This window comes from Schistocerca nitens, chromosome 10 (assembly GCF_023898315.1).
Source record: "Schistocerca nitens isolate TAMUIC-IGC-003100 chromosome 10, iqSchNite1.1, whole genome shotgun sequence".
Taxonomy (NCBI): domain Eukaryota; kingdom Metazoa; phylum Arthropoda; class Insecta; order Orthoptera; family Acrididae; genus Schistocerca; species Schistocerca nitens.
This window is the reverse complement of record NC_064623.1, coordinates 194,087,910-194,110,171: the sequence shown is the minus strand read 5'-3', so window position 1 is coordinate 194,110,171 and position 22,262 is coordinate 194,087,910. Positions and strand designations below refer to the sequence as shown.

The 22,262-nt window shown below is 45.2% G+C and overlaps 1 protein-coding gene and 1 pseudogene across 1 annotated transcript in view; both read right to left on the bottom strand.

Annotated features, from left to right (window-relative positions):
- LOC126209990 (endothelin-converting enzyme homolog) overlaps positions 1–22,262 on the bottom strand; it is a 309,515-nt gene that overhangs the window by 103,536 nt on the left and 183,717 nt on the right. Inside the window, exon 13 of the mRNA XM_049939099.1 lies at positions 6,281–6,457. Coding sequence (XP_049795056.1) covers positions 6,281–6,457 — 177 coding nt within the window. The remainder of the gene's footprint in view (positions 1–6,280; positions 6,458–22,262) is intronic.
- LOC126211034 (5S ribosomal RNA) lies at positions 10,754–10,871 on the bottom strand (annotated as a pseudogene).

The following is a 22,262-nucleotide window of genomic DNA, read 5'->3' as shown; positions in this document are numbered from 1 at the left end:
AGATTAAGGAAAGGCAATCCTACGTTTCTAGTATTTGTAGACTTAGAGAAAGTTTTTGACACTGTTCACTGGAATACTCTCTTTCAAATTCTCAAGGTGGAAGGGATAAAATACTGGGAGCGAAAGTCTATTTACAATTTGTACAGAAACCAGATGGCAGTTATAAGAGTCGAGGGGCATGAAAGGGAAACAGTGGTTGGGAAGGGGGTGAGACAGGGATGTAGCCTATCCCCGATGTTATTCAACCTGTATATTGAGCAAGCAGTAAAGTAAACAAAATAAAACTTCGGAGTAGGAATTAAAATCCATGGAGATGAAATAAAAACTTTGAGGTTCGCCGATGACATTGTAATTCTGTCAGAGACAGCAAAGGACCTGGAAGAGCAGTTGAACGGAATGGACAGTGTCTTGAAAGGAGGATATAAGATGAACACGAACAAAAGAAAAACGAGGATAATGGAATGTAGTAGAATTAAATCGGGTGATGCTGAGGGAATTAGATTGGGAAATGAGGTGCTTGAAGTAGTAAAGGAGTTTTGCTATTTGGGGAGCAGAACAACTGATGATGGTCGAAGTGCAGAGGATATAAAATGTAGACTGGCAATGGCAAGGAAATCGTTTCTGAAGAAGAGAAATTTGTTAACATCAAGTGTAGATTTGCCAGGAAGTCGTTTCTGAAAATATTTGTATGGAGTATAGCCATGCATGGAAGTGAAACGTGGACGATAAATAGTTAGGACAAGAAGAGAATAGAAGCTTTCGGAATGTGGTGCTACAGAAGAATGCTGAAGATTAGATGGGTAGATCACATAACTAATCAGGAGGCATGGAATAGAATTTGAGAGAAGAGAAATTTGTCTCACAACCTGACTAAAAGAAGGCATCGGTTGGTAGGGCATATTCTGAGTAATCAAGGGATCACTAATTTAGTATTGGAGGGCAGTGTGGAGGGTAAAAGTTATATAGGGAGACCAAGAGATGAATACACTAAGCAGATTCAGAAGGATGTAGGTTGCAGTAGATACTGGGAGATGAAGAAGTTTGCACAGGATAGAGTAGCATGGAGAGCTGCATCAAACCAGTCTCTGGACTGAAGACCACAACAACAACAACAACAACATCTTAAATGGTATTTAGACCCGCCAGGGTAGCCAAGAGCGCTAATCCGCTGCTTCCTATACTCGGGTTGGCGCGTCGGCCTCGGATCGGAGCGGTTTACGACGAGCTCCGGGATGCCGGCCAGCCTGAATGTGATTTTTGGGCGGTCTTCCACATCCCGCTAGGTGAATACAGGTTGGTCCCTACGTTCTGCCTCAGTTACATGACTCACAGACATTTGCAGACGTCCCCACTGTTTCATGGCTTAAACTAGACGCAAACAGCTTGGGTAGACCACTTACATGCTGGGGGGTTCGCGGTGGCGGCAGAAAAGGTATGCGGCCACCCTCTGTGCCTAACACTGCCAAATCCGTCATAACACGGCCGACCCCGCGTTGGGGCGGGCAAGGCTCAAAGAAAGAAAGAAATCTTAAATATTACATACAAGGCCGCCGATGACCACGACACTGGGCGCCATAAGCATCCAACAACATCAACAGCAATAATAATAATAATAATAATGATAATAACAGCATCTGACTGCCGGATGGGAGAGATAACGGCGGCGACCTCCTTGATGCTGTTCGAGAGGAGGGAGCCACTTCCTTCCTCTGTGCAACGTCCGTCAGCGGCCACAGACGGTAGGCGCTAATCCTCGTCGATTCGTTGGTCGACAAGGTAAAGATACCGTCCGCTGCCGACACATCGACACATACACTGTGTGGCAGTATTCTCCTGTCATAAGTCGATGCTAGCACGCTGTATGCATGCCTCAGAACGACATGCGACTACGCCCTTTCGTCAGCCCGACTACCAATGTACCGGACTGGCACATAAGTCCTGTTTCTTTATTTGAAAATTTTGCTTGGATAATAAATGGTTTTGGCAGTGCGTTTTATGTTATTCGATAGAGGCCTATGTGTGTTCGATTTTTGCTGCTGTTATACTCGTGGTGGTTTAATTCGGAGCGGGACTCACGTCCGAAGACCAGTCAATGAGATTCCAGGGAGAAGAGTATCCGGAGGCGCCCTGTCTAGCGACAGGATACCAACCTGGGACTCTGCCAGCATACAGCCCCACAATCAGGAGTGACAGTCTGGGGTATCATTTCTGGACTCATAGCAGGACTCCTGTGAATGTGAGCCGCGGCACACTTACAGAACAGTGGTACGTTGGCGCTATCCTACTGCCTGCTTTGTTGCCCTTCATGGCAAGCCAAATTGTGCTTACATTTCAGCAAGATAATGGCCGCCCTCACGCGGCGAGTGTTTCTACTGCTTGCTAAACCCTACCTTGACACCAAGGTCGCCGGATCCCTCTCCAATTGAGAACCTTTGGAGCATTATGGGCAGGGCTCCTCAGTAAGCTCGCGATTTTGACGATCTAATGGGCCAACTGGACACAGTTTGGCACTCCGTCCCCCAGGGGGACATCCAACAACTCTGTCAGTGAATGCGAAACCGAATAACTGCTTGCGTAAGGGCCACAGGTTGACCAATGCGTTGTTGCCTAGCTCAATTTGTGAAACTCTATCTCCTGAATGAATAATCAAGTATTTCTGAACTTGCAATTTGTCTACATCTACATCTACATCTACATTTATACTCCGCAAGCCAGCCAACGGTGTGTGGCGGAGGGCACTTTACGTGCCACCGTCATTACCTCACTTTCCTGTTCCACTCGCGTACGGTTCGCGGGAAGAACGACTGTCTGAAAGCCTCCGTGCGCGCTCTAATCTCTCTAATTTTACATTCGTGATCTCCTCGGGAGGTATAAGTAGGGGGAAGCAATATATTCGATACCTCATCCAGAAACGCACCCTCTCGAAACCTGGCGAGCAAGCTACACCGCGATGCAGAGCGCCTCTCTTGCAGAGTCTGCCACTTGAGTTTGTTAAACATCTCCGTAACGCTATCACGGTTACCAAATAACCCTGTGACGGAACGCGCCGCTCTTCTTTGGATCTTCTCTATCTCCTCCGTCAACCCGATCTGGTACGGATCCCACACTGATGAACAATACTCAAGTATAGGTCGAACGAGTGTTTTGTAAGCTACCTCCTTTGTTGATGGACTACATTTTCTAAGGACTCTCCCAATGAATCTCAACCTGGTACCCGCCTTACCAACAATTAATTTTATATGATCATTCCACTTCAAATCGTTCCGCACGCATACCCCCAGATATTTTACACAAGTAACTGCTACCAGTGTTTGTTCCGCTATCATATAATCATACAATAAAGGATCCTTCTTTCTATGTATTCGCAATACATTACATTTGTCTATGTTAAGGGTCAGTTGCCACTCCCTGCACCAAGTGCCCATCCGCTGCAGATCTTCCTGCATTTCGCTACAATTTTCTAATGCTGCAACTTCTCTGTATACTACAGCATCATCCGCGAAAAGCCGCATGGGACTTCCGACACTATCTACTAGGTCATTTATATATATTGTGAATGTGTGCATGTACATGACATATAGCGATGTCGTTTCTTTTATTTTTGAGGAAAATCATGAGAGGAAGGCCAAGAAAGATATAGTGTAGGGGTGTATTCGTCCGCTTCGTTTCTTCGGTCTGTACATCAAAGGGAATAACGTGTACAAAAGAAAAGGTCAGAAGTAACATTCAGCGTGAAACGATATAAATTATAAGTTTCGTTGATGACACTGAAATTCTCATTGAAAATGAGGAGCAACTGCAGGACCTGTTGTGCAGTATGGAATGGTTCAAATGGCTCTGAGCACTATGGGACTTAACATCTGAGGTCATCAGTCCCCTAGAACTTAGAACTACTTGAACCTGACTAACCTAAAGACATCACACACATCCATGCCCGAGGCAGGATTCGAACCTGCGACCGTAGGGCTCGCGCTGTTCCAGACTGAAGTGCCTAGAACGGCTCGGTCATACCGGCCGGCTGTACGGTATGAACTGCCTCATGAGCACGCAATACGGAGTGAGTAATGAGCACGTGCTGAAATGAGATTTGCGACAAATTTAACGAGGAAACTGCAGCTCACGACGATTACGAAGTGAGGGAATTCTGCTAGCCAGGAAGCAAAATAAAAAGCAGACTAGCGTAGGCACAGAGGTTATTTCCGGTCATAACAAGTTTTTTAGTATCAAACATCAACGTGAATTTGAGGGAGAAATTTCTGAGATTGTACGTTTGGAGAGTAGCATTGTATGGTAAAAAACTGTGGACTGTGGGGCAGAAGAAGGGAATCGAAGAGTCTGAAACGCTGCGCGACAAAAGTAGATTGAAACCTAGGCGGACTAACGAGAAAACGTGGTTTGCCGAAAAACAGTGGTGCAGAGCAACGTCGCAATTATGTGAACTGCACAGGCTAAAACTGTAGGGAAATACACAGATTGGTATATATCTAAGAAATGACTGGCGTACACTATGTGATCAAAAGTGTCCGGACTTCCCCAAAAACATACGTTTTTCATATTAGGTGCATTGCGCTGCCAACTACTGCCAGATACTCCATATCAGTGACCCCAGTAGTCATTAGACATCGTGAGAGAGCAGAATGGGGCGCCCCGCGGAACTCGACTTCGGACGTGGTCAGGTGACTGGGTGTCACTTGTGTCATACGTCTGTACGCGAGATTTCCACACTCCTAAACATCCATAGGCCCACAGTCTCCGATGTGATAGTGAAGTGGAAACGTGAAGTAACACGTACAGCAGAAAAGCGTACAGGCCGACCTCGTTTGTTGACTGACAGAGACCTCCGACATTTGAAGAGGGTCGTAAGGTGTAATAGGCAGACATCTATGCAGACCATCACATAGGAATTCCAAACTGCATCAGGATCCACAGCAATCACTATGACAGTTATGCGGGAGGTGAGAAAACTTGGATTTTATGGTTCAAATGGCTCTGAGCATTATGGGACTTAACATGCATGCTCATCAGTCCCCTAGAACGTAGAACTACTTAAACCTAACTAACCTAAGGAACATCACACAACACCCAGTCATCACGAGGCGGACAAAATCCGTGACCCCGCCGGGAACCCGGCGCGGGAAGCGAGAACGCTACCGCACGGCCACAAGCTACGGACTGGATTTTATGCTCAAGCCACTCCTCATATGCCACACATTACGCCGGTAAATGCCAAACGACGCCTCGCTTGGTGTAAGGAGCATAACATTGGACGATTGAACAATGGAAAAACGTCGTGTGGAGTGACGAATCACCGAAGACACTGTGGCGATCCGATGTCAGAGCGTGGGTACGGCAAATGCGAGGTGAAAGTCATCTGCCACCGTGTGTAGTACAAATGATTCAAATGGCTATAAGCACTATGGGACTTAACATCTGAGGTCATCAGTCTCGTAGACTTAAACCTAACTAACCTAAGGCCGTCACACACATCCATGTCTGAGGCAGCATTCGAACCTGCGACTGTAGCATCACCGCGGTTCCAGACTGAAGCGCCTAGAACCGCTAGGCCACAGCGGCCGGCTGTGTAGTACAACAGGAAAATTGGCAGGCGGTGGTGTTATGGTGTGGTCGTGTTTTTCACAGAGCAGGCTTGCTCCCCTTGTTGTTTTTCTGGCACTATCACAGCACAGGCCTAAATTGATATTTTAAGCACCTTTTTGCTTCCCACTGTTGAAGAGCAATTCGGGGATGACGATTACATCTCTCAACACGATCGAGCACCTGTTCGTAATGCACGGCCTGTGGCGGAGTGGTTACACGACAGTAACATCCCTGTAATGTACTGGCCTGTACCGAGGCCTGAGCCGAATGCTATAGAACGCCACTGGGATGGTTTGGAACGCCGACTTCGTGGCAGGCCTCACCGACCGACGTCGATACCTCTCCTCAGTGCAGCTTTCCATAAAGAATGGGCTACCATTCCCCAAGAAACTTCCAGCAGCTGAGTGAACGTATGCCTGCGAGAGTGGAAGCTGTCACGAAGGCTAAGGGTGGACCAACACCATTCTGAATTCCCGCATTACCGATGGAGGGCGCCATGAACTTTTAAGTCATTTTCAGCCAGGTGTCCGGATACCTTTGATCACATAGTGTAGCGTGCAGGTGTTATTGTGAGATGAAGAGGTTGACACTGGAGAGGAAATCGTTTCTATCTGTGACAAACCAGTCAGAAGAACGATAGCCCAATGATACGTAGATATTAACACAGCGTGGGCTTACTGACCTCCTGGTAGTACTCCTCAAAGGTGGTCCTGTTGGCCAGCCAGTCGGGGAAGGCGACCAGCCGGCTCATGGCGCGGACCTTGGTGATGGTGGCCTCTTTGGTGGTCTGGTCCAGCCAGTCAGAGAGCGTCACCAGCGTCTCAAACGCCTTCTGGATGTCCTCGATCATTTCCTCCACCTGTCACAGAGGTGTTCAAAATATAGCTGTCGCTATCAGTGACACGAAAATCCAGTGAAAATCGTAACACTCAGTAAGAATTGACAGAGAAATTGCAAACTAAAAGGAAAGTAAAAAAAAAAAAGGGTTACCAGCTATCAGTGAGTGTTTCCTGGGAGATGGTATACACACAGTGGCCGCAACTGGCCTCTCCCTGGTGACAAGAAATGCACAGACGATGAAGAGGCTTTAGATCAAAAAGGAAGCTTCGCCCGCTTGACATCATATTTTAAGGGGTAAAAAGCACAGATAGCAGGTATCGGTCCTAGCAATCGATACCGGTCGAAAAAATTGGTGCCGAGTCTATACCAATAACAAAAGTGTAAACCCGCCTAGTCTCTCTGTTTCAACACGCTAATCCCCCAAACAACTAGATCAATGGTTCAAATGGCTCTGAGCACTATGGGACTTAACATCTGAAACATCTGAGGTCATCAGTCCCCTAGAACTTACAACTACTTAAACGTAACTAACCTAAGGACATCACACACATCCATGCCCGAGGCAGGATTCGAACCTGCGACCGTAGCAGTTGCGCGGTTCCGGACTGAAGCGCCTAGAACCGCTCGGCCACTCCGGCCGGCAACTAGATCAAAGTTCATTGGATTTTCACGTACAGCTTGGGCGTAGCTAGAAGCAAAGTGTATGCTTCATTTTATCAAAATAGTATTCCGGAAATACTGATACCTTCATTTAAACTTTTAATAGTTTGCTCAACTTAGTATGAGAGACGTTTAAAATAATTAATGCAACACATTTTTTCCCCGAGCAGCTTAGTTTGAAAAATTGCGAAATCTGTTGTGGGGCATTGTGGAATAGTTTGCTGCCGTTATGTAGACAGGAGTGACACCACCAGCAGTCGACCAATGGTGTAAATGGCCATAAGATGACCCCTACGTCGGGTTGAAACCGGTTCGTGGTATAATAATAATAAATGCGATTAAGATTGATTAATCATAGTAATCGTCGCTTCATATCCACAACCCTGTTGTCCAAAAATTGTGGAAGATTCCCATTTCAGCCACTATAGTTTTGTGAAGTTCCGATACGTAGCAGGCGCTATACATAGCCTTCAAAATCGAATCTGTTACGAGGTGCGTTCCAAGCAGAGAACTGTCATTGAATTTTCTTTGGCGGAAAATCGAGGCACTTGGAGACTGTATACGAACACCCGGCAGGGAACAAAAGCACGATGAGACGTTGGGTAAGGTGTCTGTCATGATGGCAACACCGTCGCTCTAATGAGTCCGATCTTCAGCGTGCCGGCCGGCCGCGTACAGCTGTGACTCCTGCAGTGTTGGTACGTGCGGACACTCTCATTCCAGATGGTCGACGGATCGCAGTCAAACACCTCGATGATCAACTTGGCGTCTCTGTCGGTGGTGCTAATACACCCGCCCGCTAGTTGGGGTACTCAAAGGTGTGTGCCCGCTAGGTTCTTTGCCGCCTAACAGAAGACCCCGAAGAGCAACGAAGGACCATTCTGCACGGAAATGCTAATCGTGACAATTCTTTGTCGAACATGGATGGGTTCATCACGTCGAACCGGAAACAAATCATGAATTCATACAGTTCAGGGGCGCACCCTCAACCTGTAAAGTCACGGCGACGGTTTTCTGGGACTCTACATCTACATCTACATGGTTACTCCGCAATTCACACTTAAGTGACTGGCAGAGGGTTCATCGAACCATTTTCATGCTACTTCTCTACCGTTCCACTCTCGAACGGCGCGTGGGAAAAAGGGGCACCTAAACCTTTCCGTTCGAGCTCTGATTTCTCTTATTTTATTACGATGACCATTTCTCCCTACGTAGGTGGGTGTCAACAAAATATTTTCGCTTTCGGAAGAGAAAGTTGGTGATCGAAATTTCGTGAACAGATCTCGCCGCAAAGAAAACCGCCTTTGTTTCAGTGACTGCCACCCAAACTCGCGTATCATATCAGTGACACTCTCACCCCTATTGCGCGACAACACGAAACGGGCTGCCCTTCTCTTCACTTTTTCGATGTCCTCTGTCAATCGTACCTGGTAAGGATCCCACACCGTGCAGCAGTATTCCAGCAGAGGACGGAAAAGTGTAATGTAGGCTGTCTCTTTAGTGGGTTTGTCGCATCTTCTAAGTGTTCTGCCAACAAAGCGCAGTCTTTGTTTCGCCTTCCCCACAATATTATCTAAATGGTCTCTCCAATTTAAGTTGCTCGTAATTGTAATTCTTAGGTATTTAGTCAAATTGACAGCCCTTAGATTTGTGCGATTTATCGTATACCCAAAATTTATCGGATTTCTTTTAGTACCCATGTGGATGATCTCGCACTTTTCTGTGTTTAGTGCCAGTTGCCACTTTTTGCACTATACAGAAATTCTCTCTAGATCATTTTGTAATTGGAATTGATCGTCTGATGATTTTACTAGACGGTAAATTACAGCGTCATCTGCAGACAATCTAAGGGGGCTGCTAAGAGTATCACCTACATCATTTATGTAAATCAGGAACATTACCTTTCGCACCGCCAGATATCAGGTCTGTTCTACTCGATGTTTTACCGTCTATCACTACGAACTGTGACCTCTCTGAGACGAAATGACGAATCCAGTCACACAACTGAGACAATACTCCACATGCACGCAATTTGATTAGTAGTCGCTTGCGAGGAACGGTATCAAAATCCTTCTGGAAATCTAGTAATATGGAATCGATCTGAGATCCCTTGTCGACGGCACTCATTACTTCATGGGAATAAAGAGCTAGCTGTGTTGCACAAGAACGATATATTCTGAATCCGTGTTGGTTATGTATCAATAAGTCATTTTCTTGAAGGTGATTCATAATGTTCGAGTACAGTATCGTACTGCAAATTGAGGTCAGTGATATGGGTCTGTAATTCAATGGGTTACTCCTATTTCCTCTCTTGTATATTGGTGTGACCTTTCCTACTTTGCAGCCGGCCGAAGTGGCCGTGCGGTTAAAGGCGCTGCAGTCTGGAACCGCAAGACCGCTACGGTCGCAGGTTCGAATCCTGCCTCGGGCATGGATGTTTGTGATGTCCTTAGGTTAGTTAGGTTTAACTAGTTCTAAGTTCTAGGGGACTAATGACCCCAGCAGTTGAGTCCCATAGTGCTCAGAGCCATTTTTTCCTACTTTGCAGCCTATAGGAGCAGACATTTCGACATGTGAGCGGTAGTATATGATTGCTAAGAAAGGCGCTTTTGTGTCTGCATACTCTGAAAGGAACCTGAATGGTTTACCATCTGGACCGGAAGACTTGCCTTTCTTAAGTGATTAGAGTTGTATCGCAACACCTAAGATATCTACTTTTATGTCACTCATGCTAACAGACTATTCTGTTTGATGTCCTTCTTGGTCCAACGATCAAATCTGAAGTGTATTGTGCTACCCTCAGGACTCTGAGGAAATTACTTCAGCGTGTTCGTCGCCACAAGAATGCAAACAAACACCTCCTTCTTCAATATATCGCAAGGTCTCACACAAGTCAGCGCATTCGAGAGGAGCTTATAAAAAATCATTGGACTGTTGTTCCTTATCCGCACTACAGCATGGATCTCGCGCCTTCTGAATTCTGTTTGTCTGCGGCCAATCAGAGGTGCATTCCGCGGGAAGACCGGAAGGTTAGTCATGCAACAGGACGTGGGCTCCGACATCGACAAGTAGAGCGGCCGCATTCATGCATACAGCCCTCCCAGTAAGATGGCGTAAGGCCGGTGCATTTAACGGAGATGATGCTAAAAGCGAAAAGAGTGGGGAATAAAATGATGCATTGAAATCCTGTTTTCCGAAGAATAATGTGATTAGCATTTCAGTACGTCAGTTCTCTTGTGGCACTACTACTAGGACAGTTGATGTTTTTAAAAGTATCGAGGATCCCGTTTATCAGTATTTTAAAAATGATCGCGTTCCGCCCTCGATATATCAACAAAAAGAATCGAAATATCGATATGTCGACGGAAGAATTTCCGACGCACGTGCCTACAAAAATATCGGCTGCACATGGTAAATATACTTCCAGATTTACAGCTGTATATTTAAGTATAAGCACTCCGTCATCAGGCCACGAGTGGCCCAACGTGACCACCCGACCGCCGTGTCATCCTCAGTTGAGGATGCGGATAGGAGGGGCGTGTGGTCAGCACACCGCTCTCCCGGTCGTTACGATGGTTTTCTTTGACCGGAGCCGCTACTATTCGGTCGAGTAGCTCGTCCGTAGGCATCACGAGGCTGAGTGCACCCCGAAAAATGGCGACAGCGCATGGCGGCCTGGATGGTCACCCATCCAAGTGCCGGCCACGCCCGACAGCGCTTAACTTTGGTGATCTGACGGGTACCGGTGTATCCACTGCGGCAAGGCCGTTGCCATATTTAAGTATTGATTCATTATTATATATTCTGTACATCAACAAACTAGCAGCCTGCTTCTCTCCCTTAGAGCAAGAATGGAAAGGAGAACGATGCACATATGTGGAAACTGCAGGTCTCATATGAGATTTGTCAGAGACAGTTCATGTCAACTTCCCTGTTTTCTTATTTCTAGAGACGCCACCGTCCTAGCAGTTGGAGAGTCAAAATTGCGTGGTGAAGCTGAACGCTGCAGTTTCTGTTGGCAGCGCCAAGCGCCAATTACGTCAGCATTCACCCACGCACGTTCCGCCCACCGCAATGACCAATCGGGTCTTTTAGATTTTTGTTCATATTTTCAGCAACTGTTTTTTTTTTTCTGAAGAATGCCGATTTGAAGAAATACCACACCAGTTGCGTTAAAAATTGGTTTTTCATGCAATTTCCTCACATCAGAAACCTTGTTATACCATTCACACTGCCAGCCTTCAGTGCAATCGGGCTTCTTCTTCCTGCCACTTATACTTTTTTCACACAGTCAAAGAAAAGGCTGAACGTGATGAAAGCTCAAAAAGTGGTAACATGCCTTATCACAGTAAAAGTAAAATTATGTTATACTACATACTACCCCCCACCCCCCTCCCCCATTGAACCATGGACCTTGCCGTTGGTGGGGAGGCTTGCGTGCCTCAGCGATACAGATGGCCGTACCGTAGGTGCAACCACAACGGAGGGGTAACTGTTGAGAGGCCTGACAAACGCGTGGTTCCTGAAGAGGGCCAGCAGCCTTTTTAGTAGTTGCAGGGGCAACAGTCTGGATGATTGAGTGATCTGGCTTTGTAACACTAACCAAAACGGCCTTGCTGTGCTGGTACTACGAACGGCTGAAAGCAAGGGAAAACTACGGCCGTCATTTTTCCCGATGGCATGCAGCTTTTCTGCATGGTTAAATGATGATGGCGTCCTCTTGGGTAAAATATTCCGGAGGTAAAATAGTCCCCCATTCGGATATCCGGGCGGGGACTACTCAAGGGGACGTCGTTATCAGGAGAAAGAAAACTGGCGTTCTACGGATCGGAGCGTGGAATGTCAGATCCCTTAATCGGGCAGGTAGGTTAGAAAATTTAAAAAGGGATATGGATAGGTTAAAGTTAGATATAGTGGGAATTAGTGAAGTTCGGTGGCAGGACGAACAAGACTTTTAGTCAGGTGAATACAAGGTTATAAATACAAAACCAAATAGGGGAAATGCAGGAGTAGGTTTAATAATGAATAAAAAAATACAAATGCGGGTAAGCTACTGCAAACAGCATAGTGAACGCATTATTGTGGCCAAGATAGACATAAAGCCCATGCTTACTACAGTAGTACAAGTTTATATGCCAACTAGCACTGCAGATGATGAAGAAATTGATGAAATGTATGATGAGATAAAAGAAATTATTCAGATAGTGAAGGGAGACGAAAATTTAATAGTCATGGGTGACTGGAATTCGAGAGTAGGAAAAGGGAGAGAAGGAAAAATACTAGGTGAATATGGATTGAGGGTAAGAAATGAAAGAGGAAGCCGATGGTAGAATTTTGCACAGAGCATAACTTAATCATAGCTAACAATTGGTTCAAGAATCATAAAAGAAGGTTGTATACTTGGAAGAAGCCTGGAGATGCTAGAAGGTATCAGATAGATTATATAATGGTAAGACAGAGATTTGGGAACCAGGTTTTAAATTGTAAGACATTTCCAGGGGCAGATGTGGACTCTGACCACAGTCTATTGGTTATGAACTGTAGATTAAAACTGAAGAAACTGCAAAAGGTGGGAATTTAAGGAGATGGGACCTGGATAAACTGACTAAACCAGAGGAGCATGAGGGAACAATTGACAGGAATGGGAGAAAGAAATACAGTAGAAGAAGAATGGGTAGCTCTGAGGGATGAAGTAGTGAAGGCAGCAGAGGATCAAGAAGGTAAAAAGACGAGAGCTAGTAGAAACAGAAGAAACATTTAATTTAATTGATGAAAGGAGAAAATATAAAAATGCAGTAAATGAAGCAGGCAAAAAGGAATACAAACGTCTCAAAAATGATATCGACAGGAAGTGCAAAATGGCTAATCAGGGATGGCTCGACGACAAATGTAAGGATGTAGAGGCTTATCTCACTAGGGGCAAGATAGATACTGCCTACAGGAAAATTGAAGAGCCACTTGCATGAATATCAAGACCTCAGATGGAAACTTCTAAGCAAAGAAGGGAAGGCAGAAAGGTGGAAGGAGTATATAGAGGGTCTGTATAAGGGCGATGTACTTGAGGACAATATTATGGAAATGGAAGAGGATGTAGATGAAGATGAAATGGGAGATAAGATACTGCGTGAAGAGTTTGACATAGCACCGAAAGACTTGAGTCGAAACAATTCCCCGGGAGTAGACAACATTCCATTAGAACTACTGACAGCCTTGGGAGAGCCAGTCCTGACAAAACTCTACCATCTGGTAAGCAAGATGCATGAGACCGGCTAAATACCCTCAGACTTCAAGAAGAATATAATAATTCCAATCCCAAACTAAGCAGGTGTTGACAGATATGAAAATTACCGAGCTATCAGTTTAATAAGTCACAGCTTCAAAATACTAACGGGAAATCTTTACAGACGAATGGAAAAACTGGTAGAAGCCAACCTCGGGGAAGATCAGTTTGGATTCCGTAGAAATGTTGGAACACGTGAGGCAATACTGACCTTACGACTTATCTTTTCTAGCATTTGTAGACTTAGAGAAAGCTTTCGACAATGTTGACTGGAATACTCTCTTTCAAATTCTAAAGGTGGCAGGGGTGAATTACAGGGAGCGAAAGGCTATTTACAATTTGTACAGAAACCAAATGGCAGTTATAAGAGTCGAGGGGCATGAAAGGGAAGCAGTGGTTGGGAAGGGAGTGAGACAGGGTTGTAGCCTCTCCCCGATGTTATTCAATCTGTATATTGAGCAAGCAGTAAAGGAAACAAAAGAGAAATTCGAAGTAGGTATTAAAATCCATGGAGAAGAAATAAAAACTTTGAGGTTCGCCAATGACATTGTAATTCTGTCAGAGACAGCAAAGGACATGGAAGAGCAGTTGAACAGAATGGACAGTGTCTTGAAAGGAGGATATAAGATGAACATCAACAAAAGCAAAACGAGGATAATGGAATGTAGTCGAATTGTCGGGTGATGCTGTGGGAAATAGATTAGGAAATGAGACACTTAACTTAAAGTAGTAAAGGAGTTTTGCTATTTGGGGAGCAAAATAACTGATGATGGTCGAAGTATGGAGGATATAAAATGTAGACTGGCAATGGCAAGGAAAGCGTTTCTGAAGAAGAGAAATTTGTCAACATCGAGTATAGTTTCTGAAAATATTTGTATGGAGTGTAGCCATGTATTGAAGTGAAACGGTAAATAGTTTGGACAAGAAGAGAATAGAAGCTTTCGAAATGTGGTGCTACAGAAGAATGTTGAAGATTAGATGGGTAGATCACATAACTAATGAGGAGGTATTGAATAGGATTGGGGAGAAGAGGAGTTTGTGGCAAGAAGGAGGGACCGGTTGGTAGGACATGTTCTGAGGCATCAGAGGATCACAAATTTAGCAGCGTGGAGGGTAAAAATCGTAGAGGGAGATCAACAGATGAATATACTAAGCAGATTCAGAAGGATGTGGGTTGCAGTGAGTACTGGGAGATGAAGAAGCTTGCACAGGATAGAGTAGCATGGAGAGCTGCATCAAACCAGTCTCTGGACTGAAGACCACAACAACAACAACAACAATTTCGAAGCCGGCTGCTGTGGCCGAGCTGTTCTAGGCACTTCAGTCCGGATCCACGCGGCTGCTACGGTCGCAGGTTCGAATCCTGCCTCGTGTATGGATGTGTCTGATGTCCTTAGGTTAGTTAGATTTACGTCGTTCTAAGTCTAGGGGACTGATGACCTCATATCTTACGTCCCATGGCTTAGAGCCATTTCAACCATTTTTGAAAAATTTGAAAAAAGCAGTTTCAAATATTTACAGAAAACTGCTAATAAAGAATAATAAAAAATAAAAATAGTGGTTCTCGATATTGATTTTCGGTATTGATACATCGTTACGACTGAGAGAAACAATTCGCCCTTATATATCGTTATATTTGGGAAATGTATCTACACTACTGGCCATTAAATTTGCAGATGATTAAATGGGTATTCATTGGTCAAATATGTTAAACTAGAACTGACATGTGGTTACATTTTTACGCAAATTGGGTGCATAAAGCCTGAGAAATCAGTACCCAGAACAACCACCTCTGGTCGTAATAAAGGCCTTGATACGCCCGGGCATTGAGTCACACAGAGATTGGATGGCATGTACAGGTACAGCTGCCCATGCAGCTTCAACACGATACCACAGTTCATCAAGAGTAGTGACTGGCGTAGTATGACGAGTCAGTTGCTCGGCCACCATTGACCAGACGTTTTCAGTTGGTGAGAGATCTGGAGAATGTGCTGGCCAGGGCAGCAGTCGAACATTTTTTGTATCCAGAAAGGCCCGTACAGGACCTGCAACATGCGGTCGTGCATTATCCTGCTGAAATGTAGGTTTTTGCAGGGATCGAATGATGGGTACAGCCACGGGTCGTAACACATCTGAAATGTAACGTCCACTGTTCAAAGTGCCGTCAATGCGAACAAGAGGTGACCGAGATGTGCAACCAATGGCACCCCATACCAACACGCCGGGTGATACGCCAGTATGGCGATGACGAATACACGCTTCCAATGTGCGTTCACCGCGATGTAGCCAAACATCATGATGCTGTAAACAGAACCTGGATTCATCCGGGAAAATGACGTTTTGCCATTCGTGCATCCAGGTTCGTCTTTGAATACACCACCGGAGGCGCTCCTGTCTGTGATGCAGCGTCAACGGTAACCGAAGCGATGGTCTCCGGTCTTATAGTCCATGCTGCTGCAAATGTCGTCGAACTGTTGGTGCAGATGGTTGTTGTCATGCAAACGTCCCCATCTGTTGACTCCGGGATCGAGACGTGGCTGCACGATCTGTTACAGCCATGCGGATAAGATGTCTGTCATCTCGACTGCTAGTGATACGAGGCCGTTGGGATCCAGCACGGCGTTCCGTATTACCCTCCTGAACCCACCGATTCCATATTGTGCTAACCATCATTGGATCTCGACCAACGCGAGCAGCAATGTCGCGATACGATAAACCGCAATCGCGATAGGCTACAATCCTCCCTTTATCAAAGTCGGAAACGTGATGGTACGCATTTCTCCCCCTTACGCGAGGCATCGCAACAACGTTTCACTAGGCAACGCCGGTCAACTGCTGTCTGTGTATGAGAAATCGGTTGGAAACTTTCCTCATGTCAGCACATTGTAGGTGTCGCCACTGGCGCTAACTTTGAGTGAATGATCTGAAAAGCTTATCATTTGCATATCACGGTATCTTCTTCTCGGTGGTGTAGCAATTTTAATGGCCGGTAGTGTATATATCGGAATATCGATGTTCTGTCAGCTGTCGTAGCTGCTATCGCAGATTTTACATAGTTCTTCAAACGGGTGACTCTTTCGTGCCCTTTAGTGCGTTCTTTTGATGTTTTCCCAATTTCGTTCAGTTAGACTCTGGCACTAACATATACCACTACAAAGACTCCCTCCCACAGTGTGGAGACAATCATGAATATCTGAGCGAGTTTTCACATGCATGTCCGAAGGGACTTTGTAGTTCGGAATAATACAGGCTCTGTAACATCGTAATTATCTGCTGACACCGGGAAAAGGACTTTCAAGTATAATGTGTCCCCTGTAGGAATATACGTAATGGATTTACGAGTACCGGTCAAATGGCAGCTGGCACGGTAGCTCAGCGCGTTCGGTGAGCGAGATTTAAAATAATAATAATAATAATAATAAAATCTGAATGAATAGATCAACGACGAACATGAACGGGTGGAGAAGACACAATTACAGCAGAAATGCTCAAGCTTGGGGGAGAAACATCAGTAGAAGCACTACACAAAGAACTTGAACAAGTGTGGGAAACCAAGAAAATCCCAAGTCACTGGAAAACTGCCCTAATTCACCCTTTGTTTAAAAAAGGTGACAAAAGGGATGTTAACAACTATCGTGGAATGTCGCTTCTCCTAGTCCCATACAAAATTCTATCAAAGGCCCTGCTCAATCGTGTATCACCAATTATAGAGGGAAAACTTGGAGAATATCAAGCTGGCTTCAGACCAGGAAGATCCTGCGCCGAACAAATTTTTAACCTCAAAAGAACAATGAACTATTTATCTACAAGGAGCAAGAAATATTTCATAACATTCATTGATTTCAAAAAAGTTTATGACTCAATCGATAGGGACACACTCATCAAAACACTTCGAGAATATGAAATAGATGAAACAACAATCACCATAATCAAAGAAACATTAACAAATACAACATCAAAAGTAAAATTCCAAGGAGAAATTTCACGGCATTTCGAGGTCAAAACCGGCGTCAGACAAGGAGATGCGCTGTCCCCGGTACTCTTCAACTGTTCTGGATAAAGTCATAGCAGAATGGAGAAAACTCACGCAAAAACATGGAGTTGAGAAAGTCCAAATTGAAGGGAAGTGCTACAAAGCCATTGAAACCAACTGTTTTGCCTTCGCTGACGATCTCGCCTGTTTAGCTTACACACAAAAAGACACAATAAAACAAATAGAATTACTTAAAGAAACTGCTGAAAAAGTAGGCTTGCAAATTTCATTTGAAAAGACAGAAATCATTACAAATATCAAAAATCCACCAAAGAAAATAACTACGAAATACGGGAAAATACAGGTATCTAAACATTTTAAATATCTTGGTGAACTAATTCAGCCTGTGGCAAAAGGTCATCCAGGCTGCAGGGCTAGAATACAAAAACTAGAGACAGCAACCCACTACTGCAGACAAATGTATTCAAAAAAATGTATATCCAAAAACATTAAACTCAGACACTACCAGACTGTCATTAGACCGCAGATACTATATGCGTTAGAAACACTGGCAAATTTTACATACGCAGAACAGATAGAAAATCGTGAAAGAAGAATTGTGAGGACAATTCTTGGACACAGGAAAATAACAGATGATCAAGGAAGTCTGTATACAGACTAAAAAGCAACAAATAAGTGTATACGAAGTGCAGCAAAATTACAGACGAAATTAGAAAAAGAAGATGCTCCTTTTATGCTCACATCATGAGGATGAACCCGAATAGGCTTACAAAACAAATATTTTCGTACATCGCAAATCTAAAAAATAAAAATTTATGGTTTATCAACACAGAAAGAGATCTAAAAGAAATGGACATAGATCAGGAAACAATATTTAATAGAAACCTTTTTAGAAAAAAACTGAATTCATTCACGGGTTTCGGTGTGAAAATTAAGAAGACTTGTGGAACTAAATGGTCTGAAGAGAGAAAAGCCGCCTTCAGCGCAAGAATGAAAGAAGTGTGGACTGAGAGAAAGAAGACTTCCCAGAAGCGCAAGAAATAACTGTTTTCACGGTCTTTAACGGCCAAATTTGTATAATAATAATAATAATAATAATAATAATAATAATAAAATCTGAATGAATAGATCAACGACGAACTTGAACGGTTGGGGGGGGCTCATGGGACGTCCGCCGCGAGTCGTCATTCCGTTATACAGCTGATGATTGTCCATATACGCAACTGCAAATATGTTTCATATCCTGCAATGTGTGGTGCTTGTGGTGTGCTGATCACTCTGCGTCACATTTTATTGGACTGAGTTTCATTTTGCGACCTGCAGGCCGCGGCGGATTTGCCGATGGATCTGTCCCTTATTTTAGGTAACGTTCAAACGAATGTGGTTAGAGTTTTAAAGTTTTGTGAACTGTACAACATTTTTTTCAAGATGTCAGAGAGATGGCTTCAATGTGTTAACAGTGTGACTGGCTAACCGACGGTTTTTTTGTAAGTGGTCACTGCATTAGCCCGTGTGAGATAGAGTGGTTGTGTTGTCACCTCGAGTCAGATGGAAGTAACAGCATGAGTGTTATTTTATAGGTTTCCTCATCACTGTATGACGACATTTTCGTAATTTTATCTACATTCGTTTCCTTTAACTGCGTAACGGCCCTGATAGCCCCGCCGTTGAACGCCTGTGAGCTCCAAATACACGCACACACATTTGTCTGGAGTGAAGAATAGGACGGAAGTGAAACGTGAATTACAATCATTTCAAAAATTTTGAAACGTGATGTTACAGAGGAATGTTGAAGATAAGATGGTGTATCGAGTAACTAATAAGGAGGTACCGAGTAGAATTGGAGGAAAAATTTATGTCACAGCTGGACTAAGAGAACAGATCGCTTGATTCGATATATCCTGAGGCATACAGGAATCACACAAGTACCATAATCTCTATTAGGAATAACACCAATTGCTATAGTGCGATAAGCAATGATGTCTCGATCATAATAAGCTTCAAGTCCTTGCAAAGCAGTATCACCTCCTCTGACTACAGCAGTAGTCAACCAACCATTACCACTAACCACTTCAGTGGTAGTGCAGCTGAAATTAATTTTAGCTCCAACAAAAGAAATGGATCCTGTAAGAAGTTCTTGCTGTGAAACATTGTTTGGAGAGTACATATATGGGTCAAGATTGATGGTCCTATTACCAAATATGTTGTTGTACAAGGAGATGTGACTTTGTGTTATCATGCTTAATAAAGAACCTTTCCTTTCCAAAAAAAAGAAAACTCTTATCAGCTACTGAAGCATCTTTATCTTCTGTGGGTTGCAGGGGTTACGACCCCTGGGGAGGTGGGTGTGTTATTTCCATGGCTGTGTGCATTTACTGTTGCTGGAAAACTCACTTCCGGTTGCGCAATACGCGCCGCCATTGCGCTGGCGCGCGGGTTTACTTCCTGCCACGCCCATGTTGCTTGATAAGAGACTGCACAGGCAGCTGCAGGCTCATTCGGCTCGAGGCAGCCGCACTGTGCACACAGCCATGCCGTACCCACGCAGAAGATACTCAAGGAGGAGCAGGATGACTGTTTATAAAACAGTTGACAGCTTCAAGATGACTCCAAACAATGTTGCTTCTTTGAGCGCGTGACCTTGATTCGGACTTAGAATTTTGAGCGCGGAAAGGGAGAACGTTTTTATTGTAGAGGGTTCAAAATGGTTCAAATGGCTCTAAGCACTATGGGACTTAACATCTGACGTCATCAGTCCCCTACTTAAAACTAACTAACCTAAGGACACCACAAACATCCATGCCCGAGACAGGATTCGAACCTGCGACCGTAGCAGCAGTGCGGTTCCGGACTGAAGTGCCTAGAACCGCTCGGCCACTGCGGCCGGGTCCTTGTAGAGAGAGACGAAGTCTTGAGCACCGGTAAACAGCTTCGAATGAATGTACGAGGACGTGCTGAGAAGTACGGCCCCGGAAGTTTTTATTCTTATCTGAAATCACCTGATGCATGTCATGCATGTTAATCAGACAATATCACTGCTTGGCTGAGGCAGTTTGCAGTAATCTGCCGCTAGAGGGCTCCGAATTGTAGAGTGTAACAACGCGGTGTGTAACGTAACTATGGCGGTGCAGAAGAAACAGCTTGCTGTAATCGAGTTTCTGTCCGCAGAAAACGTCGTCCGCACATAGGGCACCCGCTCTTTCAGCACGAGAACGCCAGACTACACACGAGCGCTGCGACAATCCGACGCCTTCAGTTCACTGACATCGATCGTCCTCCATTCACTCCTGGCTTGGCCCCATCCTATTTTCATCTGTTTCTAAAACTTAAAACCACGATCGACGTCTTCACTTCGATAGTGATGAAGCGGTGCAAGCAATGGTCAGGTTGTGATTCGACAGCATCAACAAACGTTTCTCGTTGAGAGAAATGGGTACCTTGCCAGGGTGACTATGTTGAGAAATAAATATGTGAGATGAAGAAAAAGATTTCGAATGTTAATAAAGTTTGTTTTGTTCAAAAACGTTTATGAGTTTTCACATAAAATACTCTGGGGCATTACTTTTCAGCACGATCTCGTATAAGGGGCAGTTAAATTAAAACGAAACAGATACAAAAAAAAAAAAAAAAAGAAAGCAGACTGTCTGTTATTGCGAAAGTAATCGTCGTAGCTGTTAATAAATTTATCCCACTGTCAGACAAGGCGTGCAATTTCTTCGTCCCAAGCAAATCGACGATCACGAATATCTTTATCCTACGGTCCAAGAATATGGAAATCTCATGGCGAGTCATCGGGACTGTATGGAGCATGCGCGTGGACTTCACAATGAAGTCGAAACAGCCTTGGCAACGTTTGGCCAGACATAATCCTGCAACAGAACGATGCCGTTTCCCCTTGCGATTTCCATGTTTTTGAAACAGAGAAGATAGACATTCCTGGCCTGGTCACCAGTGAGGTGGATGCTCGGGTGAGATACACCAAACAACACCTTATAATCAGGAGTTCATTTATTCACCTCTTCACACAAGTAAGGCTTACACAGAACTGGATGGCGGAACTACACAAAGATAATGTTTCGCTTAGTGCAAAGATGATGCTCAGATCGATACTGGTGTCGACCTGATCGGCGCCACATAGCCCCCGCCCCCCCCCGCCCTACGGAGTACTCCTGAGAGGCCGGGGGGAGGGGAGGTGACAATGGCGTCGGGCGTCGGCAGAGGTGGTCAGCCGGACCACGCTAGGCTCGACAGCGTCGTCGGGGAGCTGTGTGGGTGGATGTCGTGAAGGAAGTTCCGTCCGGCCACCGAACCTGGAAGTCGTTGAAGCGAGCCGGGCGTCGGACTGGGCGTGCTGGTCGTGCGGCGACAGGTAGGCCGGCGGTTTGCGGGAGGAACGGAGCGACGACGACGACGTCTACGGTGGGCGTGGCGAACAGACGAAGCATGTCCAAGTCTACGTCGGGCGAGGGGGGAACACATTTGACAAGGTGGCAGGGAATGGTGGAGGTTGAGTCATGAGCACTGGATGAAGGCAAACACACGACGAACAGTATTAACGAGATGTCGTGGATTATGTCCGGGGGGACAGGCACAAACACCTCGAGCGAGGGCACGTTCAATATCGGGTGGGGGGGGGGGGGTGAGAAACCTCGACAGGGCGAGGCAGGCGACGGGGGAGAAGTCGAAGGGACCAGAGAAGGGCCCGGCGGCGAGGGCGTGACCGTAGGTAAGCTCCACGTGAAAAGCATGTGATCACTCGACGGAGTGCGTGAGACCGAAGTAGAAGGCGAGGTCGGAGATGATTGGAGCTGGAAGTCACTCGACTGGGTGAGTGAGTCCAACGTGCAGGGAGTGGTCGGAGCGTCGTGAGCCACGACGGTGAGTGGCGCG